Source organism: Strongylocentrotus purpuratus, unplaced genomic scaffold (genome assembly GCF_000002235.5).
Source record: "Strongylocentrotus purpuratus isolate Spur 01 unplaced genomic scaffold, Spur_5.0 spur5_scaffold_13, whole genome shotgun sequence".
Taxonomy (NCBI): domain Eukaryota; kingdom Metazoa; phylum Echinodermata; class Echinoidea; order Camarodonta; family Strongylocentrotidae; genus Strongylocentrotus; species Strongylocentrotus purpuratus.
In genome coordinates, this window is record NW_022145598.1 from 4512115 (window position 1) to 4531024 (window position 18910).

The 18910-nt window shown below is 40.2% G+C and overlaps 1 protein-coding gene across 1 annotated transcript in view; it reads left to right on the forward strand.

Annotated features, from left to right (window-relative positions):
• Positions 1-18686, forward strand: part of LOC582631 — a 155724-nt gene extending 137038 nt beyond the window's left edge. Inside the window, exons 163-186 of the mRNA XM_030983831.1 lie at positions 459-691; positions 1436-1669; positions 1948-2094; positions 2457-2882; positions 3268-3588; positions 4029-4361; positions 4781-5101; positions 5609-5775; positions 6092-6251; positions 6646-6862; positions 7184-7431; positions 7824-8057; positions 8299-8445; positions 8899-9330; positions 9840-10160; positions 10675-10789; positions 11242-11456; positions 14559-14876; positions 15303-15469; positions 15839-15998; positions 16663-16790; positions 17407-17525; positions 17769-18004; positions 18492-18686. Of these exons, the coding sequence (XP_030839691.1) occupies positions 459-691; positions 1436-1669; positions 1948-2094; positions 2457-2882; positions 3268-3588; positions 4029-4361; positions 4781-5101; positions 5609-5775; positions 6092-6251; positions 6646-6862; positions 7184-7431; positions 7824-8057; positions 8299-8445; positions 8899-9330; positions 9840-10160; positions 10675-10789; positions 11242-11456; positions 14559-14876; positions 15303-15469; positions 15839-15998; positions 16663-16790; positions 17407-17525; positions 17769-18004; positions 18492-18671 (5579 nt within the window). The 3' untranslated portion in view covers positions 18672-18686. The remainder of the gene's footprint in view (positions 1-458; positions 692-1435; positions 1670-1947; positions 2095-2456; positions 2883-3267; positions 3589-4028; positions 4362-4780; positions 5102-5608; positions 5776-6091; positions 6252-6645; positions 6863-7183; positions 7432-7823; positions 8058-8298; positions 8446-8898; positions 9331-9839; positions 10161-10674; positions 10790-11241; positions 11457-14558; positions 14877-15302; positions 15470-15838; positions 15999-16662; positions 16791-17406; positions 17526-17768; positions 18005-18491) is intronic.
• The last annotated feature ends 224 nt before the right edge of the window (positions 18687-18910 follow it).

Here is an 18910-nt window from a genome sequence, read left to right on the forward strand (position 1 = left end):
TGTTGATGTCACTGTGGTTTACTATTCCTCACAGTCATGAATCAAATTAAGCACATAATTCTGAATATAGAAACTTGTCCCTGCATATCTATTTAAGTTTGAATACCTATGAATAGTTTATGAAATGTTGTAGTGTAAAATACAATCAACAATTTATTTCCCTTTCTCACTTTGTGAGTCCCTTTAGTATTTGGAATATAGATGCCTATAAGATTGATTAAATGGTACTCTGAGGATTATTTTATACATGTACATGTATTATGTATTTGCTGTAGTGTACTGTATTTACATATTTAATTTGATTTGCCAGAGCCAGAATTACTATTTCATAACATATTCAGCATCATTTGCTTACTCTATGAAAGTCATGATGCACACATACAGTGTGTACCTTTCTCTTGTTTTCGGCTCCTTGTTTTTCAATTCTAACGAATCATTATCCATCTTTTCAATGGCAGATGACAGCAAGACGGTCCGTGACCTCGCAGAGATCAACCACCGCTATGAGGCCCTGCGTGCCACTCTGTCGGACCGCGAGGAGGACCTGGACCTGAACTCTAAGCTCGCTGAGAAGACCAATAGCGTTGGCGGTCTCATGGACTGGGTGACCGCCACCGATGCGAAGGTGGTCAATTCAGCTCCTCGGGGAGGTGACATGGGCCAGTTGACCGATGAGCTGGAGAACTACAAGGTGGGTCAAGAAAATATGTTGCAGGAATTTCTACAGAATCTTGTACTTCTCCCAGAGGTAGAGAGGAGAACTACAAGGCAATTCAAGAGATATGTTAGGCAATTTCTATAAATACTTGTTCGTCTCCCAGAGGTAGAGAGGAGAACTACAAGGCAATTCAAGTGATATATTGGGCATTTTCTATAAATACTTGTTCGTCTCCGAGAGGTAGAGAGGAGAACTACAAGGCCATTTAAGAGATATATTGGGGAATTTCTGTAGATACTTGTTCGTCTCCCAGTGTTAGAGAGAATGCTAGATGAAAGAATGAAGAAAGAATTGGAGCATGAGTAGTGTCATGACTGTCAATGGTGGCTGTCAGAGCCTAATATTAAAAAGTGAGAATATTTACTGAAAAGAAGGGAATACATGAGGTAAGTAGGATGACGATGATGATGATGATTCACAGCATTTGTATGGTGCCATATATCTGTTTAAAAAAAAGTTAGCATTTAAATGTCTGAAGGAAGATGTGAGTTTTGAGTGAAGTTTTGAACTGGTCAAGGTTGTCAATTTCTCGAATACCGGTAGATGATGGGAGGGAATTCCACAGGCGAGGAGAAATAGAGGAAAATGGCCCGGTCTCCTGCAATTTGGAAGTACACATAGCTCTGGGCCTTATTTTGAGTCAAGACACGAGAGGTCCTACTCGGTGCTGACCCATTTCACATCATTCATGTGCTTCTTTATTCACTTCCCTCTCAGCATGTCCATGGTGACATCGACAACAACAAGGCGGCCATCTTGGATGCCATACATTCCACGGATCAGTTCCTGAAGGACAAGCGTGCCAAGCTCTCCCCAGAGAGGGTAGGTGAACTCCAGGCGACACTCGTTGACCTCCGTAAGCAGTATGACCTTCTCAGCCGCAAGTCTGATGATGTCTTCAAGAACACAGAGAGCACCCTCGCTCGTCTGCGCACAGAGGAGATAGAGAAGGTAAGCAATGGACATTTACTGTTCGTCCACATTGATTACTAGATGGATGCACTTTGAAATGTCAGAGTCTCCAATTGGGAGAGGACCCAGGAGAGGCCCCTTTACATCTATCCCACTCTATCCCTGTTACTCTCTCTCTCTCTTTTTGTCTTTTTGTTTTCCATCATACAAGGTAAGCGAATGTGTCTCCAAGCACCCCCTCTGCCTACACCACTACCAGAAGTACATGCACATTTACACCTCTATAATTTTGTTGTTGTTTTTGTTTTAATGTTTAGATGAAGCTGAAGGAGCAGTATGCTGAGACCAAGGATCAGCTGAGGAACCTCGGTGACTGGCTGACCAATGCTGAACACCAGCTTGGTGCTGAACAACCTATCCAGGAACAGATGAGACCACTGACAGACCAAAAGAACAAACACAAGGTACATTGTACATTATGAATCTGAATTTTCTCATTCTCCTTGGGAGACCGAATTTGTGTGCACATCATATTCAAAGGTGAATAATTCATTTACAATGTACACATGTAAATGTAGTCCATTACTTTGAGCAAGGTCATCAGGAGTTTGACATAAATTTAAACATTCTGAAGTTAAATTGTTTGCAAAATAGTGATGAAAAAACATTAATAATGCTTACCTAATCTTTTTTGTATTAATGTTGGGAAAGTTATGCATGTGAGTAAATGTTTACAAAACTTGATTTGTATATGTGTTGGAAATGAACACAGGTTAGGAAAGTGTATGACTGTTTACCTCTATGACTTGTGACCTTTGACTTGCAGGTGCTTCATGAAGACATCCTTATCCACCAAGGCCCATTCCTGGAGACTGTCCAAGAAGGCAACCAGCTCCTCAAGCAGAAGGGTGACCGTCTCACAGAGGACGAGTGTGCTGCCCTCAAGACACCAATGGATGACCTCAAGGTCCGCTATGAGAACGCCAACGTTCAGTCCACCACACGCAGCGACAAGCTCCGTCTGGCGCTGGACGACCTCAAGAAGCTTGAACCGGAGATGACCGAGATGGAGGACTGGCTCCGGGATGCAGAGCAGGCCTTAGAGAAGTCCAACCGTAAGATTGAGCTTGGTGATGAAGCTCTGCAGAGGCAGTACGAGGAGCAGAAGGCTCTGGCTGATGATGTGGTCACACATCGTGCTGATGTGAAGTTCATCAACATGACCGGACAGGCCTTTGTGGACAATGCTAAGGTTTGTGTTGCAGATACTTTTACACAATATTTTGTTGTTGAGCTCTTGATGTGAGAAATCATTATTAAGTAAAATGTAACATGATATTCAGGTGCATGTAAATTGAATTCACATGAAAATAAAAAGATCTCCAGTAATCGTTTGTGAGATGGTTTTATATTTACAGCAGTATCTGGTGTTCAACCAAAGAAGTATCACTTTGCAGCTCTTCAATTTCATTTGCAAGCTTACAGTGTTTGTGTATAAATTGTAAAGTACTTGTAGGTCAATGTTTTCAAAGCACATAAACTGTACATTTGTTCACATTTGTATGGTAGAGAGTTTCTTCCAAAGTCCCAATGCAATCCTTCAACTTTCCTTTGATTTCTAATATCTCCTTATTTAGATGTACAAGGAAGAGCTGAGTGACTACCGCTCCACTGCTCTGCCGAGGCAGTTCGGTCAAACCTTCAGCGAGGCACCAGAGTCCAACACCATCCGTGACAAGCTTGGCAACATCAACTCCCGCTACGAGAGACTCAAGACCCGTTGCCTGGAGCATAGGGATCGCCTTGGAGATGTCTGTGGGAAGCAGACTCGATACACCGAGGCTGTCAACCCAACCATGCCCTGGTTGGACGAGATGTATGCTACGCTGAAGAACGTTGAGAAGGAACCCATCGCTACAGAGCCTGAAGTTGTCCAGAGGCAGATCGATGATCTGAAGGTAATGTCTCAAATGTTTTTGGGGTATTTATTTACATACTGTTTTAAAAATAGAACAGAAAGCAAATTTTAATTTGCAGTGCAGGGGGAGAGAATGAAGAATGACAGAATGAAGAATGACAGTTACAGAATCTGTTCAAGACATAATGCAAATCATTGTGTCTTGGTGGAGGGCGATGAACTCACAATTTTGTTGGATTTCCAAGCTTTTAGTTTGATTGTTGAGGTAATAATTTTACTGTTGTCAATTTGGACGATGCATATAGTGAAATGTGTTACCCGCATGTACATGAGGATTTAATCATCAAATGGTACAGACCCTGGATTGCTTATTTCTTGAAATTCACATCAGTTGTCAGTATGTTCATCTGCGCCCTTTGGCAGGACATGCAACAAAATGTCAGTGTTTTAACCGTTTTCCTTATCCACATAAAATTGTAGGCCCTCAGTGATGAAGTCCTCATGCATAGCAAGGATGTTGAGACGGCCAAGGAAGCTGGTCGTGACCTCTCAGACTCCCATGAGGACCTCAAGCCTGAGGTCCAGAGACAGACCAGGGACATGAGTGACCGCTACAGCCAGCTGGAAGCCATGCTGACCGATCGCAGCAACCTGCTCCACACCGCCTTGACCGAGTCACAGACTGTCCAGGGTGGACTGGACTCTCTTCTGAGGTGGCTGGAGGATACAGAGGCAACACTGAACAGACTGGAAGAAAGGACACCAATCTCCCTGAGGAAGGAACATCTGGCTGACGTCATGCAACAATACAAGGTGAGATAAATATTTGTTGTCTGTGTTTATTAAAAATGTCAAATTTGACAAACTATATATGTACATGGTCTATGAACAACATATTTACATTGCCAAGTGGAAAATATAGTTTGTTGTTTGGTTTACATCAATGTATGTGTGTCCTGGACAACCCTCCTCTGTATAGTATGTAGTTAATGTACAATTTGGTTCTGTAATAAAAGTTAGAATGGTGGTTTTCAGAGATCAATTTTGGAAGTGGGATGTTTTGAGGATGATCCATAACGTAAACTGTACCTCTGTACATATAAATAGATATACATTATGTGCCAGTGGTGTTGCTAATATAGATTAATAAATTTTGGCTCTACAACTTATTTATTTACCCCCTCAAAAACAGAAATATAATATGCTGTACGTCCTACATGTATTTCACTCAGAAACTTCTTGCTGATGTTGAGAATCGTAAGCCAAGCGTTGATGGCATCAACAAGTCAGCAGCTAAGCTCCTCTCCACCACGACCGACCCAGCCGAAGCCAGGGCACTCCAGTCCAAGTTGGACGCCCTAAACACCCGCTTTGAGCGCCTGTCCGGCCCTGCTCGCTCCAGCTGCGACTTCCTGCAGAAATTGTCCGACAGGCTTGGACGTCTCCAGGATGAGGTGGACAAACTGGAGGACTGGTTGATACCCATGCTGGATCTACTGAAGGCACCTGACCTGAGCCAGAAGGACCTGACTGAACTGGGAACCATCTTGCAGGTTGGTCCATAAGAAAAAAAATCTATTTCAAAACAGTTTATAAATCAAATCAAGAGTAGATGATCTCTTTGTTAGTAGTACAATCTATTTCATACTACATGTATCTCGTACAGAGGCATGTAGATGATCGGGAGGATTTTAAGATTTCTTGAGATTTTAGTGACAGACGTGTATGTTAATACAGTGCATGTACAAGTAGGATACGGTTACATGTTTATAAATGTATTCACCTCACTTTGATTTATACTTATTATAATTCTTTTGTAGGGTCTTTGCAATTTTATTGCAAGTCCCATTCATGCTCTGGGCATGTTATAAAGGATTCATAGGACTTTAAAATTAGCTGATTTTGTAAAGTTTCTTCCAATTCCACACCCTATTTCCTAGTTTTATTTCAAGATCCAATATTTAAGATTGAATTTGACAGTATTCTTCATTTTCCTCTTTTATTTACTTGCTTTGTGGAACAAGATTTAAGTAAAATCTCAATTTTTGTTTGTGAAACAGAATGCTCGTACTCAGGCGGACAAGAACAAGGCCCAGTACATGGACATCCACAAGATGGCCGATGAACTGCTTCATGAGAGGAGGGTCAGTGATCCAGCTGCTCTCAATATCATCCTGCAGAACCTGGATGACAACTGGCAAGATCTCCAAGAACTCCTGGAATTCAGGTACAGGGATGATGGTGATTGTGGTGATTGTGGTGACTTTCATATGTACATGTACATGGGGAATGGTAAAGGATTAGAATAGAAAACGGCTCTATTGAATATTAATATTTTGTAATGGTTGTAAGTCCTTTCCGAGGGATTTGATAACGACAGTAATTGCTGTAATTGTCACCATTGCACAAGTTTTTGTGTGAATCTTGGACATCTTTGTTTAATACAAGACCACTCCTCTTCCACTGGGCCATCATGGTTCGTAGAGACTATGAAAATATCTAAACTGTGTAGTCACATTTGATTCTTGATCTATCCTCTACAGATCGAGACAGCTTGAAGAGAGACGAGCTGCCCAGCAGGCCTACAATAACAGTCTCAAGGATGTCAGCTCCTGGCTCATACCTGTAGAAAGACGCTTCAATGGCTTCAGGGCAGTCGCCAAGGAACTGGACGACATCAAGGAACAGTATGATGAATTGAAGGTATGGAAAAGAGATGTTTGTATTAATTGTTGAGGTATCAATCATGTTACAATTTTCAGTAGAAGCATTTCTATTAGCAATTGCGATCATTATCAAAGTTTGTCGATTGCATGATAAGAAATTGGTACTATTTAAAAAAAAAATTTGGTCAGCTGAATGCAAATATAATATTTTTGTGTTTATCTCGTGCACCATGCTTGAAAGACATCTAATTCATGATTCCCCTGCTTTTTCAATGAATTACAAATAAGAAACTTTTTGCCAAGCAACAATCTTATGCTTATAGACTGAGGAGATATCCCCATCGGGTTGCACACCTACACACTTTTCAGTGAAAATCATTTCAATGTAGTATAACGTCGTGTCATTTTGTGCTCAAACCCTTCCCTTACAGCCTCTGAGGAAAGAAGTCAATGAATACCGCCCGAACGTGGATGAGCTGAACGAGCAAGGCACCCGACTGGATACCATGCTGCATGATGCCCAGAACGCACCAATGAGGGCGCACCGCAGGTCAGCCCAGATCATGACCTCCACACCTAAGCCAACCAGTGCGGCCTCAAAGCTCAGACGACCCTTTGAGGATGCCAACATGAGTGGCCTCATGGAAGGTAAGATTCAATGACATATCGCTTTTCATGATAAAGCAACTAGTCTACCTCAATGGATTACAAGAAATAGGAAACTTAATGGAATAATCTCCCACAATACATTTACTTTCAAGTATGGGATTCATGTTAACAATTCGACCACCAATACCAAGGTGATTGCCAGAACCCATTGGGAATGTATTTTCAAGTAACATTGTCAGAACAATGATCATTAGTCCTTGGAGCCCTTGAAGCTGGCTAGTGTTGAGCCCTCTTGTATGCTTGTTTTACAAATATTCTTCTGAATTTTATTGACCTGGTCATCTCTCTTTGATCTTGCAGAGGAGTCTGAGATCCAGCGACAGCTAGGCGACATCAACCGCCGCTACAACGCCCTGGACATCAAGATCGACGAGCGTGACGACGAGCTGGACACTGCCCTGGCCCTGACGGAACGTAGCAAGCCTGTGGATGAGCTCCTGGACTGGGTCCAGGTGACAGAGGTCGAGCTGGCCCAGAGCGTACCTCAGCTGGACTTTGCCAATGAAGATGACCTAGACAATCTCATGGTGGAGTTTGACAAGATCCAGGTAAAGTGTGGTGTCTTTGTTTATCTCGGTTGAAAATTAGTGAATCAAGAAAACAAAATCTGTACCCACAGTGTGATCTTAAATGTAAACATCTTGCCACAAACATCTTTGCTGGAGTGTAGTTAGATGTTAGTACTACATTGCATTGGACGTCTGTTTTTGTGAATACCATTTGTAAAAGAATAGCAAAAGTCAAATCAACTATTTCTTGATGTCTGTTTCTCTATTACTTTCCAGATCATAGAAATTGTGTCCTTTCATGGATAAAACTATCACATACACAGTATTTATGTTTTCATTTTTACAGTCCAAGGTGTCATTAGAGTTATTATCAGCATTGACCACATTTAAATGATGTACGTCTTTACATATTGATTCTTTACCTCGATCAGGCTGTTGAGGAATCTATCCAGCAGTCCCAGGCCCCAGTAGCCCATGCTGCAATGGGGGCTGATCAGCTCATCAAGGACAAGGGTAAGAAGCTCAGACCGGAACAGAACCAGAACCTGCAGACCAAGAACGTGGACCTCAAGAATCGCTATGACGACCTTGCATCCGGTGTGAAGCAGAAGAAGAACGACCTGGAGCAGACCATCAATAGGGTCAAGGCAGATAAGGAGCAGAAGGTGAGTTTAGGGATTAGGATTAGTAATTGAGATTGGGGATTAAGATTAATGGATCATCACTAATAATGATCAGGACTAGTGATTGTGACACCGTAATTGGTTAGGATTAGCAAATCTCATTTGTGGTTAGGATAAATGATTAATATTATGATATTGGGATTAATGATCAGGATTAATGATTGTGATGAGTGGTTAGGATTAGCAACTAATCCTTGCGTCACTCCATGCCCTTTTCCTACAGTCTCTCTTGAGCCGTCGCCTTGGTGAGACTCTGACACAGGTCGATGACCTCAAGGACTGGATGTCGAAGACTGAGACGAAACTTGGAGTTCAGCAACCAATCAGTGAGCAGATCAGACCACTAGACACTCAACTCCAACGACACAATGTAAGTCGTCAGAGAAAGTACAATTTCAATCCCACACAAAGTACAGTCAAAGCTGCTTTAGTGACATATAGAAAAACCTCCTGCCTATACCGACTACTTTACTTGTCTCCCTCAGGTGGTCTTTCTATACAGGTTTCACTGTAGTTGTGGTTTCTGAATGGCCTTTTGTGTGTGGAATATGTGGATGATGAACAGCTGTACCTGAAAGGAAAAAAGGACAAGTAATGGGTTAATACAACAGCCTAAGAAATTGATAAAATAAAATCAGGTCAAAAACATTGCATGTGTATGCTTTCTTTTAATATATTTACGTCTAAAGCTTTGATATGAACCAATTGCCTACAGGAGCCGTATACTACCTGAAGATCTATTTAATCTTATGGGAATGAGATAACTCAGAGGTCAAAGGGTTAAAAGACAGTGTTAATGAAGTTCCCAAATGTTTCCTTGCAGTCTCTGCATGAGGACATCGTTGACCATGAACCTCAAGTCAGCCAGGCTGTCAACGAGGTGACCATCCTCCTTCGGGAGTTTGATGGCAAGCTTGCACCCGAGGATGCCAAGGGCCTGCAGCAGGACCGTGATAACCTCAAGAAACGCTTTGATGCAGCCAACATGCAGTCCCTCAGCCGAAGAGACAAGCTCACAGCCGCCCTCGATGACCTTGAGAGGTACAGGGAAGAATTTGCAGAGTTCAGCGACTGGCTCCTGGAGGCAGAGCAGAGGAACGAGAAGCTGATGCGCCCTGATGCAAGGCGCAACGACCTGAAGGCACTCAACCAGCAGATTGAAGAGGAGAAGGAACTGATGGAGGACATCAGCGATCATAAGGGAGACCTCAAGTTCATCAACAGGGCTGGACACAAGTTCATTGACAACGAAAAGGTTTGTCTCTCAATGTCAGATTTCTCCACTGATGTAGACAAAAACTAACCAAAATATCCCAACAGCTCAAAAACATACATAATGGTATTGAGCATTTTGTTTAGGCCAAAAGTGTTGAAATTGTCTATTAGATTATGAATCTTTAAGAATGTTTTTTTGTGCATACAATTTGATCCCCCCTTTGAATATCATAATTCCTCTTTGTATCAAACATACCTGTATGTAAACTAATATTACTCCATCATGCATAAGATTTTCTTGTGTGGAAGCAATTTTTAATCACATCCATACACTCAAACATGGTTCGTTCCATGAATTTCATCGAAGCTAAAGGGTTCAGATATATCTCTTGATTGTATATACATTCTACATTCTTACCGCATGTAAATTTCATCTTGTGTCTCCTGGCTGCTGAGCTAAGGCTGAGGAAATGAACATATCCACTGCTTTGTTGCCAATACGAATCCAGTAATTATTAACACTATGATTTATTCTCTTCTACTTCACAGGCATTCAAGCAGTTACTCTCTGAATACCGCACGTCTGCCCTCCCATCCCAGTTCAACCGCACGTTCGCTGAGACGCCCGACTCCAACGTCATCCGAGATGAGCTGGCCGACGCCTACGACCGCTACACCCGGCTGCGCAACCAGGCGAGAGACCACTACAAGTCTCTCAAGGGTCTGGTTGGTAAGCAACAGAAGTGGGAGAACTCTTGCGACGTTGTCCTGCCATGGATCACCGAGGCTCACGCTAAGCTCTCAGATGTGATGAGGGAACCTATCGCCACGGAACCAGAGAACATCCATGCTCAGATGGAGAAGGTCAAGGTATGCAAGTGTGCTGGTGTTTGTGCTGGTGGTGATGGAGTTCATTTCTTCAGTACCGTAGAAGCTAATTTTAGCTGACATGCTACATGTACATATACATGTACCTGCACAGGGGGCGTATGAAGAAAGAGTAATTTATTTTATGCTGGACAGGACAATAGTTTGCCTGTTAACCCCATATTCAATTTCACACTTGTACATGTACAAGTGTGAATGTAATAGTAATGCATGTTCTACCCCAACGTCCTCCATCTCCTTTCTTCTGTTCATATATACGTATGAAGAAGTTCTATGATGTATTTTTATCCACAAAATTGCCAAGTTGTTTTGGGTTTAAAAAAAAATTAATTTATGGTTCAGTCATTTTTAGATTCTGGATATGTATCTGTCATCTGACTGATATTCAGTTTCAAATTTTTAGAAGAAATAGAGAAAGACACCAAGTACAAGCACTTTTTGAGTGTTCAGAGCAATCAATAATGTTCATGCAATTATTGTGGTTTGTTCTTTGTAGGACCTCCATGACCAGATCGTCCTGCACACCAAGGATGTAGAGAAGCTCAAAGGACATGGCAAGGATCTAGCTGCTTCACAGGACGCAGTCAAGGATGATGTCACAGGCACTGTCCGTAAGTCAACTCTCAGATCAGTGTACAGGATAGCATTTGCTGAATTGTCTCAAACTCATGGTTGTAACCTTCGTAGTACACAAGACGCATTTATGTTGCAAATACCCCCATATAAATCCATGTGCTGCCCCTAGATTATTGAATAGATTACCACTAGAATTAAGGAAAGCCCCATCACCAGAATTTTTTAAATCAAGACTGAAAACTCACTTGTTCATGTAGTATGTATAGCACAGCATTTACAAGCTCTTGCAGCGCAGTAAAATATATCCACATAGTTATTGCGCTTTTCAAATGAATATATTATTCTTATTATTATTCAATCATCTTTGTTATTATTATCATCCTCATCATCGTAGTCATTATATCATCAATGTCATCATCATCACCATCTTTTATTATTGTAATCATCATTATCATTGATGATATCATCATATTCTTTCCCCAACTAGGTGATGTGTCAGACAAGTACAGCGAGATGGAGGCCCAGCTTGCCGACCGTAGCAACCAGCTCCAGAGCATGCTCTCCCAGTCTCACAGCGTACAGGACAGCATTGATAACCTTCAACGCTGGCTGGAGCAAGCTGAGAAGAACACCAGTCGGGTAGTCAACGCCCCCATCATCATCCGCAAGGAAGCTCTCCTGGAACTCCTGCAGGATCACAAGGTAGGATCAAGCTTCTTACTCCTCGGTGACCGGTGTTCTCAGATCTCCTCTCTTAATACCTTCCCCAACCCCATTTTTACTGGCAATATTTGCTTTGGTGATATTATATCTTGGGACATTTTTTTCTGAACAATATTTTATCAAAGATAGGAGAGTTAGGGCTAGGCTTGCGATGGGACTTCTGGTTTATAATAGGCTAGATTACGATATATTTAAATGTGTGTGTGTAATACATATAACATTTACTCAAGTGTTGTAGTTAAAAGGTTGGTTAGTGTTATATATTAACTCTGGAGCAATTGTCACAGAGCAGTATATTTTTAATATATGTTTTGAATAGGTTGGTAATGTTTGTTGCATCTATCTATAAGGAAATTGAAAAGAAATGGAACAGGCAGTTTGCTGATACTGCATCTAAAAACATGATTTTTATTGATTTACTTAGAAGTTATCAAGAGAAAGAGCTAGAAATCACTCTAAAAAATGCTGCTGCTTGTAAAACTTTTTAGAAATCCTTAGCAAAAGTATTTTTAGGAGTGCATTCATATGTAGGCCTTCATAATAGTTCCTTTTGAAAATGCATAACAGTCCTTTCAACCTGATAAAACAATAATTTGGGAGACTCTTTTACCTTGTGGAAAAGATTACATATATCACTTCTTTCATTTCTCTATTCTTTTTGGCTCATTTATTATTTATATATGGCTTTCAATTACCTTTTTTTAATTTTTGCTTCAAGAAATGCTTTCTTTTCTTATCATTTGCTAGATTTATTTGCATGTCTTTTTATTTAAGTTTAATGACCATTTTAATTTCAGCTAGTGGAAGAAGGATATTTAGATTCCCTCCAAGAATTTGTGGTATGATTATATCTTTAGAATGCAGTGAAACCTGAAAGAGAGAATTACTTTATTGATATTGTTTGCACAGTTTGCAGAGTTTCTTCTTATTTTGCCCCTCTATACAATAAACATGTGTAGCTCTATATGTACCACAGGTCTGTCCTACATGTATTTTGGGGTTCTCATCGTGCAAATGAGCCTTTAAAGTTAGGTGCTCAGTATATACACTTGAATTCAATTGTTAGTATAGACTCCTGAATCACAACAAATGGCGTGCTACAAAAATCACTTTGAACCTTGTTTGGTTGTAATATAATTCAAACGGATCTTTGTTATAAGATACATATATAAAGGTCAGGACTTTTTTTTTTTACGTTTGAGTTATATCAAGAAAAAATACCACATTTTCACTTGTAGTAGCCCCCTTTTTGTTTGTTTTAAATGTAAAACTTGTTTTCATTTAGTGTTTGCAGTATTGTGTGCTGTTTCTTGCGTATGATCTTTTTCCAACTGCAGTTCTATCCTGATCTCTCTTATTCCTTGCTCTCGTTCTGGCTTTATTTCTTGCTTGTACATGTATGATGCTCTTGTTCTGGTGCACATGTACAATTACAACTGAATTATTCATTCCCCTTGTTTGTGTTTTTCGTAACTCAAGAATGAAAGGTGGACATGTTTAATTAGGGCCTTTGTTGAGTACTTGTAGGTGTAAGCCTGAACATGTCACATTCTCCAAGAAACATAAATTGGGACAAATAAATTGTTAACATACTGAAACAATTACAGAACTTGGTAAGCTATGAATAATTTAGTTGTTGTATGTCTGTCGCTACTCATGCCTTCATTCTTAAATTCTAAGTTGTTTTTTCGTCACCTTGGCTTTTGTTTTCAACTGATTTAAAATTAAAAATCCTACTTTCTCCTGATGTCCTTGCTTGATTGATAATTTGATTAAAAAAATGATACAACAGAGTTGCAGAACATGGGAATATATGCAAAACACATCGTTTTACTGGGTGAGCTTTATTCTAACAATCTATAGACCCCAACTTCTAAATCTCATTATCATTCTATCTATTCCAGTTTTGCATGCTGTTTACTAATTATTTCTAAAACTGCCTTATCGATTGTACAAATTGATGAATACAATATAATTGTAATTTTGTTACATTTTAATGATTGAATTACTACACACAGGTTATATTCATTTTACATTCAGTATTTGTGTGATAAAGAGATAAGACTAATTATTATTTTATGTATAATATTTATAAGAATATGTTGTAAATTTTACAAAATTGGACAAGAACTAATGTACAGTATATACAGTTAATGAACATTATTTACTATCTAATGAATGTATACAATTAATCAATTTTGCTTAATGTTATATTACAATGATTTTATAGAAATAATTGTGTGCCGTCAACTTTTGCTTTTGTTTGGAAGTTACTATTGTTAAAACACAATTCACATGTACACGAGCACGTGATAACATTTAAGATAATTATAAAGACATCCATGCAATATACACAATATATTTAAATCATAATTCTATATTTAAAGTATAAGTACATATATGTGTATCTAATAAGAATTTATATTTGAAATATTATTATACATGTACATGTACATTATTTACTTAATTACAGTATATTCCCATATTATGTAATACTTTTTAAAAGTCTTTTTAAATGTACATGTACTCCCCCAGATGGATATTTGCTCATTTACAACAGGCCTTTTGGGGCTATTTTTCGTCACCTGATGCCAATGGACCAAATAACTTTGCATTTTCTTCATATGACAGATATATAATTGAATGTCATCTGTATACATCTACAGTACACATTAATCACATATGTTAAATAAATGTAAATGTAAGTTAACATTAGATTTGTCAGACTAAAGTTATTGATCTACACATAAGTATTAGGTTCAAATTGCAGCTTTTATATGGGTGACAGAATTCCAGACAATTTCTTGACATGCTAGAGAATTGTTTGATCTTAAATATAAGGATACAAAACCGAACCAATGCTTACACAAATACTTTTAACTTTGTAGTCTTTTTTTTTTGGAGGGGGGGGGGGGGGGGGGGGGGGAGGGGGGAGGCAGGGGGAGGCAGGGGGAAGCGTTAAAGAGTTCATAAAAACGCAAAAGTTTACCTACCGAGCAAAAACATGTGCAGGAACTAATGCCTGTTTTCTTTTCACTTTTTCTCTCTGTAAATACATATTTTTTAAATCATACCAAATAGTACGTCCAATCTGACATTGATACCCACAAACCGATGATCGATGCCCTCAACGATCGGGCGGAGACCCTGATTGCCAGCAGCGACGCCCAGTTGGCCCGCAATGTCCAATCCAAGCTGGACGACCTCAACGCCCGCTACGGCAAGATATCATCCAGCATCCGTAACCATGGTGATTACCTGCAGAAGATGTTGGTGAAGATGAACCAGCTCCAGAGCGATGTGGATGGCTTTGAAGATTGGCTCCTGCCAATGATTGACAGGATGGAGTCCAAGGAGCTGCTCCGCATGGATCTACTAGAAATGGGCTCCAGGTTGATGGTAAGAGCAGATTACCTCTTTTCTTGTCTCCCTTGAGCCGCTGCGGCACTAATGTCCTTTGGCGAGACATTGATCTACATTTGCCACACTCCACCCAGGGGAAGTAAATGGGTACATACCTGGTAGGAATTTATTCCTTGAAATGCTAAAGCGCCGTATGGCAGCCGTGCTAAAGCCAGGGTAATAATCAGGAGCGCCAGGAGGGTCAAATCTGACTGACATAAGCGCTATACAAGAACCCATTATTATTATTATTTGATGTTTGTAAAATGTTAAGTTGAACTTCATGGATGTAGTTGCCTGTAATTGAGAAGTTATTCCTTAGTGACATTGAGGAGTAAACGTCAGCTTGGCTACAACTGTTAAATAATGATGATGATGTACAGGTACACGTACTCTATTCATGTTCGCTTTCTCCTACTCCAGGATTACCAGCGAGACATTGACGAGCATCGCTACACCTACCAGGACATCAAGCGTCTTGGTCAGGAGATCACCAGGGATCCAAAGACATCGGATACCTCTCGTATTGCTGATACTGTCACCAATCTCAGCAAGAACTGGGACATCCTGGAGGCTCTCCTGAAGAGAAGGTGGGTAGATTAGCAATCACAAGAAAGCAGGGTTTCCAGGTATCCTGGTAATCAAGAAAAACCTGGAAACAAGTTTCATTTTTTCCAGTCAAGGAAACATCAGGGACTTTTGGAAGAAAGAATTACTGAAGTAAAGGAAAAAATCCTGCCCCCCCAAATAAGGGTATTTTATTGACCCCCCTAGTCATCTCTCATAAATTTGCCTCTTTTCCAAAGGGTTTATCCACTAGATGACAGACATACATCTACTGTCCATTTCTGACATTTCAAAGTGAAAGTAGGTTGAAAGAGTGGCCTTTGAGGTGTGAAAGAGAGTCAATTGTGGTAAGGAGTTGAAATAATTTATTATTGTTTCTTTCCATTTTTCAGGAACAACCAGTTGCAACAGCGACAGGAGACACAAGACAAGTTCAACGGTCTGCTCAACTCGGTCCAGGAATGGCTCGACCAGATGGAGGACACGACTGACCGTCTCCCTCTCATTGCCCTCGAGCCTCAGGTCATCGAGCAACAGCTTCAACAGTACACGGTGAGATCTTTGACCCTTGTTGATCTTCTTGTAATCTTCAAAATGCTATGCAGTCTTTGACAATGATGATTTTAAGATTCCCAGTTGTGTATTGTAGTCGACCTGAACACCAGGGGGGCGTTTCACAAAACTTGTCATCAGTGACAAATGACAGTTTTTGTTATAAGCTACTGAAATCCTTGCTTCTGATTGGTGATCAGCAGATTTGTCACTGATTTTTGTAATTTGTCTTTGAAAAAGGCTTTCTGAAACAGGCCCCAGGTCTAGACCCTACTGTTTGCGAGAAGTGTAGGGTATTACTCTCCTACAAATAGGGCCTCCATTTAATGTTTTTTTTTTCTGAGGAACAGAGTGTTTACTCCTGAACCAAGCCTTGTGGCTGCAAGTTTTTGTCTGCTCAGTCAGCTTGGGTCTCGAACCCATGTGTATGATAATAAGTCATACACGTGGGTTCATCCCAGTGATCTTGAGACTTTCCGGTTGCCCCTTGATGCTGTCTTCGGGCACAGCACAGTTTTGAGATCACCTCTGGGCAATAGTTTTAACCATGCCCCTCCCATCAGTCAATATTTGTATACTATTTACCCGAAGAGTTCTTCTTTTTTTACATGTATGTACTTGACCGTCATTGATCTAAATCAATTATTACTATTGACCCTAACAGCCTGTGCAGAACAAGTATGATGGATTCAACACCAAGATTGACGAGCTCAACAATGTTGGCTTGGCCTTTGAGAGTTTGACCTCTGACCCTGACCTGCCATCCAAGGGATCACCACTCAAACGTTCAAAGTGAGTTCAGAAATTACAACTTTTGTTAAAAAATGAAGATTCAAGAAATCGGCATGCTTACGTGTATATTTAAAGTCAGTTAGCAATTGATATATTTTATTAGAAACAATGATGTTTGTTTGTCTAACAAGCTTTTCTAAAGGGATAAAGGATCCATTTCAAGTTAGAATATTTAACTGCTCTTTACATGTGCCCAAGCAGTCATGGATATATACTTCTATGGGTTTTGATTTTATTTCAAACTTCTTTGTCTCTTCTTTCACTAATTTGTTGGCACTCTGTGGGTATCATCAACTACATGTCCATGCATAGTACACTGTATTTGTGTTCAAAGCAATGATATTGATATTTGCATAACAAGTGTTAATGAAGGCACCTCTAAGTATCCATTACAATTAAATATTACTTTCACTGATCTGAACCAGACAGGAAACTGTACATTGTCTTGATTCTGATTGATGTAAAACTTCTCTAACTCTCCTGAACAAGAGTCACCCTTTGTACAAGACAGTGGTGGTATCCACTTTGTCTCCTGTTCAAACGTCTGAATTTCTGTCCTCCTTCCTCCAATTATCTTCATGCATTAAAATCTTTCCTTTTTCCTTCCTTTCTCCAGGGTGTTCCTAATGTCCAGAGCTGGCTCCGACACCAGGAGTCTGGATACCAGGAGCACAGGATCTCGCAGGAGCTCCTTCGGATCTGAGCTTAACGAGAGCTCCTTCCTTCTGGATGACGGTAAGAACAAAACTCTGACATCTTGTCGTGCGGCTGGCAGAAGGGCAAAATCAGAGAATTCATTGGCCCCTAAAGAAAGACTAGAACCATTTTATTGTTGGCTATTAATAGAGCTATCCACCCATCTTTACAATCGTTTTAATTGTTTATTGACATGTACATGTATATGTACATGTATATATTTGGAGTTTTATGCTGAGACAAAACTTACGTATGTGAGTCAATTGTGTTTTCATCTACCAGGTACCACCGAAACCCAGCGAAACCTCGCCGACGTCAACGAGCGCTACCAGACCCTTGGCGACAAGCTTGCTGACCGCAAATTTGAACTGGACGATGCTCTGGAGAAGGGCAACCTCTTCCGCAGCGAGCTGACTGGTCTGCAAGGCTGGATGGACGGTGTGGAGGGTCAGTTGAAGCAGGAGATACCTCAAGGCTTGACCGCAGGGGACGCTGCTAGGAGACTACAGGAACACAAGGTATATAGGCTATACAAGTGCATACAGTAGGGTTACAATAATAGAAGACTGTGGGACACTACTGTTACACCCGTATCAACCTAAGGTGCTCATTGCGCTTTAGTGTTACCCTGCCTTTAGATCCCCTTCATGTCAGTACCCATTTAAGACCTTGGTGGAGAATGACAAATGTTGATTCTTGTCAAATTTGTTTAAATGTAAAGAATACAAGCATATGAAGAAACAAGTTCTAGGGAACTTTTAAGAGCCTAAATATGCTAATATTGATTTGAATACTATATAATTGTTAAACATATTCATAGAAAGTGAATATGATTTTTTTTCTTCTTAAAATGAATATGCAGCTATAAAAAAAAAAATCATATGTTCTAATATACCGTACATGGACAAGAGCATGTGCCTAACACGGTATATCTGTATGTTCATTTTTTCTCTACGTCGTCTTCTTCTTCATCATTTTGTTGCCACCCATCTGTTTTTTGTTCAGATCGTCGTTGCTGACATCCAGGACCACGCCCCTCACCTGACCTCTCTCCGAGGTCTTGGTGATGATCTGACCGCTAACCATCGACACCAACCCGGTGCTGACGTCATCATTGGTCAAGTAGACTCAGCCGGTAAGTTCAGCCAATTATATTCAGTACTTCAATACTCTATAGTTCAATAAATTATATGCATACTGGTACTTGACAAGTAAACTTCTATCTCAATATCGTTTTCATAAGTAAAACATAAAGACTTAATACAGTGGTGAATTATGAACAGAGTGACCAATTTGAAGAAGAAAAAAAAAGAATTATACAAAAACTACAAACTGAAGTGATCACCTATTTAAACATTTGTGCTTGCATCTTTTCACATGTTGTATTGGACTTCACTGGAGTGGTTGATATAAAAGCTGGATTG